This window comes from Hippocampus bargibanti, linkage group LG02, assembly GCF_051943395.1.
Source record: "Hippocampus bargibanti isolate YZ-2025 linkage group LG02, ASM5194339v1, whole genome shotgun sequence".
Classification (NCBI taxonomy): domain Eukaryota; kingdom Metazoa; phylum Chordata; class Actinopteri; order Syngnathiformes; family Syngnathidae; genus Hippocampus; species Hippocampus bargibanti.
In genome coordinates this window covers 8,793,337-8,804,879 of record NC_142735.1, presented here as the reverse complement: position 1 = coordinate 8,804,879, position 11,543 = coordinate 8,793,337, and the positions used below count along the sequence as shown (strand labels likewise).

The following is an 11,543-nucleotide window of genomic DNA, read 5'->3' as shown; positions in this document are numbered from 1 at the left end:
GTTTATGTGCAACGAAGATCAGGCACTTTCCAGGCAACGAGTAGAAAAAAGAAGGCGCCTGTTATGTCGCTGTCTATAGTGCTGAAATGGCTGCAGACTGCAATTTTGACTGAATCAAGCAGAGGAAAAAAAGTAGAATAAAAAGCATTCTAACCTCTAAAGGAGAGTCATCCATGATGTTCTTTTCCCTGGATATCTTCTGCATTGTCCCTGTTGAACTGGGGTCCATGACTAGGACATTGTGACTGGCAGTTCTGTCTAATTTACAGTCACTTTTTCTGGAGTCGATGGTCCTGCACACTTCGTAATTGTACATGTGCGGGAGAGTCCCTGTCCCCATAGTATCTGAGTATCTTGGTGGACAATATGGAATGACAGGAGGGTTGGAGTGGTATAGGACTCGAGCCTGTCTCCATCTGTACACTTTGACCGATATGATCAGCAGCAAGCAGGTGATGAAGAGGAAGGACACCACCGCCAAGGCCAAGACTAAATAAAAAGTCATCTGCTCATTGTACTCCTTGTCATTCATGTTCAAATCAGTGAACTCTGCCAGCACTTGAGGGAAGCTATCGGCCACCGCCACATTCACTATGACTGTAGCCGAACGAGATGGCTGCCCGTTGTCCTCCACGACAACAGTCAGTCTTTGTTTAATAGGATCTTTATCGGTCACTTGACGGACAGTTCGGATTTCCCCGTTGTGGAGGCCCACTTCAAACAGCGCCCGGTCGCTGGCTTTGTGCACTTTAAAGGAGAGCCAGGCGTTCTGGCCAGAGTCCACGTCCACAGCCACCACTTTAGTCACCAGATAGCCCACATGGGCCGAGCGGGGCACCATTTCGGCCAGCATTGAGCCGCCCGTCACAACCGGGTACAGGACCTGAGGAGCGTTGTCGTTCTGGTCCTGGATCAAGATGCGAACACTCACATTGCTGCTTAGAGGAGGGGAGCCTCCATCCTGAGCTCTGACTCGGAAATGGAACTCTTTCAGTTGCTCATAGTCAAAAGAACGCACTGCATGGATGACTCCACTATCGGCACTAACGGACACATACGAGGAGACTGGAACTCCGGTCACAGAGGAGTCTTCCAGAATGTACGAAAGACGAGCATTCTGGTTGCAGTCAGCATCACGGGCTGTCAGTGTGAAAATGGAAACACCTGGAGTGTTGTTTTCGACAATGTAAGCCTCATATGAGCTCCTTTCAAAGACAGGCCTATTGTCATTCACATCTGAGATGCTTAAAGTGAGTGTGATGCTGCTCGAGAGGGAAGGCACACCCTCATCCGAGCATGTCACTGTGATTTTGTACTCAGATGCAGATTCTCTGTCCAAAGCTACTTCTGTTAATAAACTGTACAATCCATTCATTGTGTTCATTATTTTAAATGGAATATCATGTTCGATGTGACATTTCACCTCTCCGTTACTGCCAGAGTCAGGATCACTTACACTTAACATTGTGACAACAGTATTCTCTTCAGAGGCCTCTGAAATGGAATCTGACTTGGAGAGGATTTTCATTTGAGGACTGTTGTCATTCACATCAATGACATCAATCAGGATCTTACTTGAATCGGACAATCCTCCACTATCTACAGCTTCAATGTCTATTTGTAACACTTTTGACTTCTCATAATCAACGTCACCAGTTAAAATAACCTCACCAGTCGCACTATTAATTTGAAATAGATGTGATAATCTAATCTTGTTTTTTGATATTACAAATGTGATTTGTCCATTCGAGCCACTGTCCTTGTCTGAAGCACCAACAGTTATTACACGGGTACCATTAGCGGAATTTTCACGAATACTTGCCTTATATAAATTCTTACTAAACACGGGTGCATTATCATTTACATCCAAAACATGGACAGTGATCTGCATTGTTCCTGACCTGCGTGGTTGTCCCCCATCAAAGGCTGTTAATAACAAAGAAAATTTCTCCTGCTGTTCTCGATCAAGAGGCTTCTGTAAAATCATCTCCACCTTTTTATCTCCGTTTTCTTGCCTTTCCAATTTCAATTGAAAATTATTGGTTGGGCTGAGCGAGTAGCTTTGGAGACAATTTGTACCAATATCGGCATCGATGGCTTTCTCCAGCACAAATTTGGAACCGATGATGGCCGATTCACTGATTTCAAAACGTTTGCTGCCAGATTCAAAGCTGGGTGCGTTGTCATTTATGTCGGTGATTTCAATAGTGATGCGAAACAATTCCATTGGATTTTCCAAAATCATCTGCAAATGCAGAGCACAGAGCGTCGTCTCACCGCACAGCGTCTCTCTGTCTATCCTTTCCTTCACAAGGAGAAGCCCTCTTTCTTTATCCAGCTCGATATACTCCGCGTTGTCTCCAGAATGAATGCGGGCTCGCCCGGATTTCATCCTTTTTAAATCCAAACCCAAATCTTGCGCCACGTTCGACACTAGCGAGCCTGGCTCCATCTCCTCCGAGATCGAGGAGCTGACTTGTCCGAACACGGAAGGGAAATACAGGACCAGGAGGAACAAGAATACTCGCTGCGTCATCGTCGTCAATCAACGTTCCGCCGGCTTTTCACTTCTCACGTAATCCGTAAAATCCAACAAAACAATACCTTAACAGGGACAACAGCTGCCCGTGTCCACGTTTAGCGAGCAATTGCTCCAAATGACTGCGTTTTTGTCGAAAGCGTCGTAGTGCAAAAAGGAAGGACTGTGTGAAGCCCTGTTGTAGACTGCCACACTCTGGCCATAAGCGGATATTTCTCTTACGGACCCAACAAAAAAGGCTCGCAGACTTCAAACGTAAATACATTAGATATGGAAAGAGGACAAGATGCTCACAATGTGTCCAGTAAATAATTGCCGTTATTTATATTTGTGAAAATGGTTTCAGATGTGAGGTTCATAAAATAACATATAAACAAAAATACTGAATTCAACTTTAGAATGCCATTACCTTGAGTAGGCCGACAGCCAGAGGGATATTCTTAACATTTGTTATTTTCATTTGCATGTTGTCAAGGCAAGTTCATTTGTAAAGCCCTTAATCTCAAATGAGTCTCAAACAAAGGCATAGATGGCAAATATTTGGAACCCTCGCCTGATGCAAACAAGAAAAAAAAATAAAGGTGAGATGAGTGGGGGTGGTGTGTAGGCACTCGGCTCATAGACACACATGGGGGGTGTCCCACTTCACAACGACTAAACTACAGCAAGTACAAGACTACAGACACCCTGAAAACTATATTCATGAACAAAACAAATTAATTCCGATTAGTTCTGGGCAGTATTGGGTCCAAAATAAGTTGTATGAACAAAACGAGTTGCAGCCTACGATTACTCAATGTAAGGCCAATATTAATGTCTTATGGGTTAATATAGTTTTCGTTTTTGACAATGTGAAATAATTTTACTAAATGGTATCCGTGTGGTTTGAAATAATAATAATTGGATTGGATTTGCCTGTTAGTCTCGCAGTGGAGAAATTTACATTTCACAGCAGCAAAATTAAAGGAATGAAAGTAGAGAAACAAAATACAGGAGCTGCTGGAAAGGTAGCCACTCTCGTGGTGACGTCACACAAAAAAAACTAAATAACAAATAACATGACAACACAAAGACACAGAGAATCATTCATTCTTCAGCACTTTCTGTACCCTCTTTGTTACACGAAGCTGTTCAGATGAAAGAGGAGAGAATCAAAGAGTCTCTTCACCAGTGGATCAATTAAAAATAATGATCATTATAATAACACAAACTTCTTACGATTGTTCATGCAAATATTATGACTTGTAGTTGATTATTAAAGGCATAATTTTCAACTAAAATTGAGTAACAAAAATGTAGAATCAAAAGGTCTTATTAAACTATAGAGGAAAAAATTACACCAAGCGTAAGCTAAAATGTTTTTTGTATTAAAGCACAGACAGACAAGCACACACACACACACACACACACACACACACACACACACGCACGCACGCACGCACGCACACACACACACACACACACACACGCGCGCGCGCGCAAAACCACTTTCACCACACAAATAAAAAATATATCATGTGACCAACCTCAAGAGGAGAATCAGGTTCATCCAAGATGTTTTTTTCATTTTGTATCTTTTGCATGGTCCCTGTAAAACTGGGGTCCACAACCATGTTGGGACAAGCAGATTTATCAAGTTTACAGTCACTTTTTCGGGAGTTGGTGCTCCTGCACACTTCATAATTGTACAAGTGGGGGAGAGTCCCTGTCCCCAAAGTATCCGAATAACGTGGTGGACAATACGGAATGACAGGCAGGTTAGAGTGGTAAAGGATGCGAGATTGTCTCCATCTGTAGACTTTGACCGTTATGATCAGCAGCAAGCAGGTGATGAAGAGGAAGGAGACCACCGCCAGCGCCAATACTAAATAAAAAGTCAGCTGGTCATTGTACTCCTTGTCATTCATGTTCAAATCAGTGAACTCTGCCAACACTTGAGGGAAACTGTCAGCCACCGCCACGTTCACAATGACCGTGGCTGAACGGGACGGATGACCGTTGTCCTCCACAACAACGGTCAGTCTTTGTTTAATAGGATCTTTATCGGTCACTTGACGGACAGTTCGGATTTCCCCGTTGTAGAGGCCCACTTCAAACAGCGCCCTGTCACTGGCTTTGTGCACTTTATAGGAGAGCCAGGCGTTCTGGCCAGAGTCCACGTCCACCGCAACCACTTTAGTCACCAGATAGCCCACGTCGGCCGAACGAGGCACCATTTCGGCCAGCAGCATGCCACCCGTCATAACCGGGTACAGGACCTGAGGGGAGTTGTCGTTCTGGTCCTGGATCAGGATGCGAACACTCACATTGCTGCTGAGGGGAGGGGAGCCTCCATCCTGAGCTCTGACTCGGAAATGGAACTCTTTCAGTTGCTCATAGTCAAAAGAACGCACTGCATGGATGACTCCACTATCGGCACTAACAGACACATATGAGGAGACTAGCACTCCGTTAACAGAGGAGTCCTCCAAGATGTACGAAAGACGAGCATTCTGGTTCCAGTCAGCATCACTGGCTGTCAGTGTGAATATGGAAACACTTGGTGCATTATTTTCAACAATGTAGGCCTCATATGTATTTCTTTCAAAAACAGGCGAGTTGTCATTCACATCTGAGATGACTAAGGTGAGAGTGACGCTGCTGGAGAGGGAGGGCACACCCTCATCGGAGCATGTCACTGTGATATTGTACTCAGGTGCCCTTTCTCTGTCTAAATCCCCATCTGTCACCAAACTATAGAAATTACTATCAGTTGACTTGAGAAGGAAGGGAATTTTAGAGTTTATTATGCATTCCACATCACCATTTTCACCATCGTCATGATCTTGAATGTTAATTATCGTTACGACGGTTTCACCTTTGACATCTTCAGATAAAACGTTTGTCTTGGACATGACGTTGATCAGCGGGCTGTTATCATTCACGTCCACAATGTCAACTATGACGTTGCAGCTGTCTGTCAGTCCCCCCTCGTCACTTGCACGTATATTAATTTGATAACTGCGACCCTTTTCATAGTCTACATTTTCACGAAGAGTGACTTCACCGCTGTCTTGATTAATACTGAACAAATGTCTTACGTCATCCAGTGTATTTCTGATTGAGTAAGTTATTTTACCATTGTCTCCTTGATCTGCATCTAATGCACTAACAACAGTCACCACCTTGCCTTTTGATGTATTTTCTGCAACTGCAGTTCTATATTCGTTTTTGGTGAAAACAGGTGCATTGTCATTTGCGTCTAATACTGTGACGAGAATCTGCATTGTGCCCGACATCTGCGGCTCTCCTCCATCTACAGCCATCAACACGAGAGACAAATGTTCCATTTTCTCTCTGTCTAGAGCCTGCTTCAAAACCATTTCCACGCCCCGGGAACCATCATCTTGACTGTGAAATTTTAATGCAAAATTTTCAGAAGGTAAGAGAAGGTAGGTTTGGAGACCATTACTTCCCACATCACGATCCACAGCCCGTTCTAAATCGATTTTTGAACCTATCACGGCAGATTCGCTAATTTTGAATTTGATATCACCCACCTCAAAGGCGGGGGCGTTGTCATTGATGTCGACAATCTCGACGATTATTTTGTAAAACTCAATGGGCTTCTCTAGAATAATCTGGAAGTGCAGCGCGCAGGGCACCGACTGCGCACAAAGCGCTTCTCTGTCTATTCGCTCCTTGATAAGAAGGACGCCGCTATCTTTTTTCAGCTCCATGTATTGGTTGCTATCACTAAAATAAACACGAGCGCTCCGAGACTTCAATCTGTCCACACCGATGCCCAAATCAACGGCTATATTTCCTACAATGGACCCGACGCGCATTTCCTCATCAATGGAATAGTTAATTTGTCCGAATGAGGCGCTGACGAACAGCAACGAGGTGAAAAACGTTACTTGCCGTCTCATTGTTCTCCTTGACTTCACGTTCAAATGTAGAAAAATACACAACTAAAGCAACCCCAAAAGGCAATACATCCCAGTAAAGACAAAAGAAATAAAACAATCGTCAAATAATTTCAGAAAATAATCCCAGCGAAAATATATGTTCCAGTCTCAACTGCCTGTCGTCTGGTTTGCCTTTCTTTCTCTGGTTAGCTGCGTGTAAAAAAGGACGCACCGCGGGTAGATAAGTCACATCATGGACAAGAGCGTCCCTGCGAGTTCAAAGTGGAAACTGCATGACAAGTTGCACAAAATTGACGGGTTGTGACAAAAGAAAATCTCAATTTTTGATTGGTGGCTCAAACTGACCAGAAGAGCGTCTGGGTGTAGCAGATGAAGTATTTGACCTCTCCCTACCAATTAAACGTTCATATTAGTCAGGGTTTTCCCCGGTATTATTGTTATAATGTCACAGTATTGTTAACATTTACATGAAATGCAACACGATATGAGAAGTGAATATCATTATCACATACAATTCGAATTATCACTGTCACAACATTCTGATAAAAAGTTACAGTTGGCTAATTGATAGAATTTACTTCAGCGTGCGTTTATAGTTGACATTTTCAACTTATAAGAAATGAGTGCCTTCTAAATGGTTTAAGTACTCGGACGTCCGCTCTCTGTCGAAATCCTTATCTGTCACCAAACTAAAGAAATTATTATTTGAAATGTTTTATTGCAAATGGAATGTTTTCCTCAATAATGCGTGGGTGTGACCATTTTCAAAATGTGTGTTTTAGTAAATAGTTGATGTTTTTTTGTGTTGTGAAAGTTTCACTAAAGTGAGGTATCACTTTTTCTTGACAGTCATGTATAGGATGAAAATGGCAGGTGAAACAGGCTCCGGGGCTTTGTTTTAATATTATAATATCTTTCCAACTTCTTTTCGTGATACTAAAACCACAAAACAATGACAAGAGACAGTCACTACATCAAGTTTATGAATGTATTCACATTCAAATTCAAAGTGCACGAATAACACTTGAAAATGAATGATACAAGACAGATGTAGATGGTCACAAAACACCTGCAATAAAATGCGTGGAATAAGAAACGAAAATCACTTTAAGTGACCAACCTCAAGAGGAAAGTCAAGTTGATCCAGGATGTTCTTTTCATTGCGTAACGTCTGCATAGTCCTCGTAGCGCTAGGATCCATCGTCATCACGTTTTGAGTTGGAGCTCCATCCAATCTACAGTCACTTTTTCTGGAGCCGGTGGTCCTACACACCTCATAATTGGACACGTGCGGGAGGGTCCCCGTCCCCAAAGTATCCAAGTAGCTTGGAGGACAATACGGAATGACAGGCAGGTTGGAGTGGTAGATGACACGAGACTGTCTCCACCGGTACACTTTGACCGATATGATCAGCAGCAAGCACGTGATGAAGAGGAAGGAGACCACCGCCAGCGCCAAGACCAAGTAAAAAGTCAACTGGTCATTGTACTCCTTGTCATTCATGTTTAGTTCAGTGAATTCTGCCAGCACGCGAGGGAAACTGTTAGCCACCACCACGTTCACAATGATTGAAGTTGAACGAGAGGGCCGCCCATTGTCCTCCACGACCACAGTCAGTCGTTGTTTGATGGCATCTTTGTCAATCACTTGGCGGACAGTTCGGATTTCTCCGTTGTGGAGGCCCACTTCAAACAGTGCCCTGTCGGTGGCTTTGTGCACTTTATAGGAGAGCCAGGCGTTCTGGCCAGAGTCCACGTCTACCGCCACCACTTTAGTCACCAGATAGCCCACATCGGCCGAACGAGGCACCATTTCGGCCAGCAGCGAGCCGCCCGTCACAACCGGGTACAGGACCTGAGGGCCGTTGTCGTTTTGGTCCTGAATCAGTATGCGAATGCTCACATTGCTGCTGAGGGGAGGGGAGCCTCCATCCTGAGCTCTGACTCGGAAATGGAATTCTTTTAGTTGCTCATAGTCAAAAGAATGCACTGCATGGATGACTCCACTATCGGCACTAATGGACACATACGAAGAGACTTGCACTCCGTGAACAGAGGAGTCCTCCAGGATGTATGAAAGACGCGCATTCTGGTTCCAGTCAGCATCACGGGCTTTTAGTGTGAAAATTGAAATACCTGGTGTGTTATTTTCCACTATGTAGGCGTCATATGAGCTCCTCTCAAAGACAGGTGCATTGTCATTCACATCTGAGATGCTTAAGGTGAGAGTGACGCTGCTGGAGAGGGAAGGCACCCCATCATCAGAGCACGTCACTGTGATATAGTACAGAGACGTCTGCTCTCTATCTAAATCCCCTTCTGTCACCAAACTATAGAAATTATTATTTGAATTTTTTATTGCAAATGGTATGTTTTCCTCAATAACGCAATTGACCTGCCCATTTGCATCAGAATCAGGGTCACTGACACTCATTAAAGCTATCACAGTTCTGACGGGAGAATTTTCTGACACTGACACAGATGATGAAATCGTATTCACAATGGGACTGTTGTCATTCACGTCAATGACATCAATTATGATTTTGCTGGAATCAGAGAGGCCCCCTTGATCAATCGCCTCTATGTCAATGTGATAGTTTTTCTCTTTTTCATAATCGACTGGGCCATTCAGGATGACATCACCATCCTTAGTAATGTGAAATAACTTCGATACAGTATCCATGCTATTCCCGATTACATAGACCACTTCTCCATTTGTTCCTTTATCTGCGTCTGTGGCGCTCACTTTAGTCACGAGTGTCCCTATAACGGAGTTCTCTGTGATGCTTGCTTTGTAAACAGCCTTACTAAATACTGGTGGATTGTCATTTGCATCCAGTACAGTGACGTGGATCTGCATTGTTCCCGTCAGCTGTGGTTCTCCACCATCCTCGGCGGTCAGAACCAAAGATATGTGCTCTTGTTTTTCTCTGTCTAATGGCTTTTGTAAAACCATTTCAACCTTTTTACTGCCATCTGACTGACTGTGCAGTTTTAGCACAAAACTGTCGCTCGGCTTCAAAGTGTATTTCTGAAGACCATTCAATCCTATGTCAGCATCAAACGCTTTTTCCAGCATAAATTTGGAACCCACTGCGGCAATTTCACTTATTTCAAAATGTCTCTCGTCTTTTTTGAATATTGGCGGATTGTCATTCACGTCCGTGATTTCCACGGTGATGGGGAATAATTCTAAGGGATTTTCAAGCGTTATTTGGAAATGCAACGCGCAAGGCGTCGTCTGCTTGCAAAGCAATTCGCGGTCGATTTTTTCTTTCAGAAGGAGGACTCCTCGTTCCTTGTTCAGCTCGACATACTGAGCGCTGTCTCCGGTGTAAATGCGCGCTTTGCCCGCCTTCAACCTCTTGACGTCTAAGGCTAAATCTCGGGCTATGTTACCGATTAAAGATGCTTTTCCCATTTCCTCCGGAATGGAGTAAGTGACCTGCCCTATTGCAGAACGAAGGCAGAAGACGAACATTAACAGTACTTGCCGTCTCATTGTCTCAGCTGCACAAAAGACGCGGTCCAATATTCCCTTTATGTCACCAAGTCTACCGAATTTAGACCACAAAAAGAAGGGGGGTTATGATATGCATCCCAAATACGAGAATATAGTTTGGATCCAGTGTGCAATATCCGTTCACAATGCAACGCTCCGACAAACTGACGCGGCGTTTTCAACGTCCAGGCAGGGAATGTGACAAAAGGTTTCAAAACACCAAATTTAAAACATGAGCCAAGAGCGTCCCTTACAGTTCAACTTGCGCAAGTGCACCTCAAATAAATTAAATGAAAAAGCTCATACACAACTACATAGTGTACGGGAACTCAAAATGCAACAAAACTACAACAAAGTGGAATAAAAAAGTCAGAGCTTTTCCACTCTGTTAAAAGGTATATGAATAAAAAAATCATGCAATGACAGCATACCATGTACACATTTGGTCACGTGTTGGTCGACTTGCCATTCGGGTTCGGAGGATGTTTATAAGGGAGAAGAGTGGAAATAGAGCCTGAAGGAAAGAGCGCTTCCCAGCTGTGAGGCAATCATGGCATTGTCACTGTCCATGGTGCTGAATACTTTCACGCACCATACATGCAGAATATATATATATATATATATATATATATATATGTAACGGAGTTGTGCACTTAGATTATTAAATTATGAAGGAAGTGACGCAACGGCGCACAGTGTGGCACTATGTCCCGCCCATAGTTTCCAGAACAATCTCGAGGAGATTCAGGGTGAGTCGCAATTTTCTGTTGGTCTTGATTAACGCGCATTTTCATGACAATATCTTATTTTGTTTCCCCTTTTGTACTGTCTAGTGTTATCTAATTAGTTCCCTTATTCATTTCGAGTCCAGATTACTTTTTGTGTCATTATTTACTTCACGTTTTGTCGAGTGGAACTTTGGAGCGCATGTGCTTCATAGTGCTTTTCTATTGTGCAGTTAATCACAAGACGAAACCCATGCGACTTCACCCATCCCTTCTGCCATACTGTGTTGCAGGTAATAATTGTTTCATTTCGTTTTTATTGAACAATATTTAGTTTCTTGTGTCGTGTTTCTTTTGCCCGTGAGTGTCCGTGGCTGGTTGAACTGTGCGCCAGCCATTACAAGCGCACCGCGTGTTCTGCCGAGTCTCCGCCCATGATGCGTTCATGGACATCTTGTAAATAACAGTGAACTTGTGTTGTATTCTCTTTTTCTGTAAATAACCACTATACGATCACACGTTGTTAATTCTGTTTTGTTATCTACAATGTTTTGCATTTGAGAACAATCTCGAGGAGATTCAGGTTAATCACAAGACGAAACCCATGCGACTTCACCCATCCCTTCTGCCATACTGTGTTGCAGAAATAAAAGAAATAAAAAGACACATCCACGCGTCTCGTCTTCATTAAGACGGCGGCATCGTGGGGATGAAGACAGTCACTGTTGTGACACCCGTCACACATATATATATATATATATATATATATATATATATATATATATATATATATATATATATATATATATATATATATATCCATCCGCGGGGGTGCTGGAGCCTATCCCAGCTGTCTTTGGGCACGA

General features: G+C 43.3%; 1 protein-coding gene across 43 annotated transcripts in view; it reads right to left on the bottom strand.

The window, feature by feature from the left end:
* LOC148901447 (protocadherin gamma-A4-like) overlaps nucleotides 1–11,543 on the bottom strand; it is a 204,888-nt gene that overhangs the window by 54,665 nt on the left and 138,680 nt on the right. The window contains exon 1 of one of the 43 annotated variants that reach the window (XM_088986947.1): nucleotides 7,571–10,068. The exons of 38 other annotated variants lie outside the window; for them this stretch is intronic. In XM_088986947.1, coding sequence (XP_088843073.1) covers nucleotides 7,571–9,952 — 2,382 coding nt within the window. In that variant the 5' untranslated portion in view covers nucleotides 9,953–10,068. Of the gene's footprint in view, nucleotides 1–154; nucleotides 2,578–4,065; nucleotides 6,562–7,570; nucleotides 10,069–11,543 lie in introns of those variants that run through there. 4 more of the 43 variants (XM_088986929.1, XM_088987080.1, XM_088986938.1 and 1 more) reach the window with 4 other exon arrangements.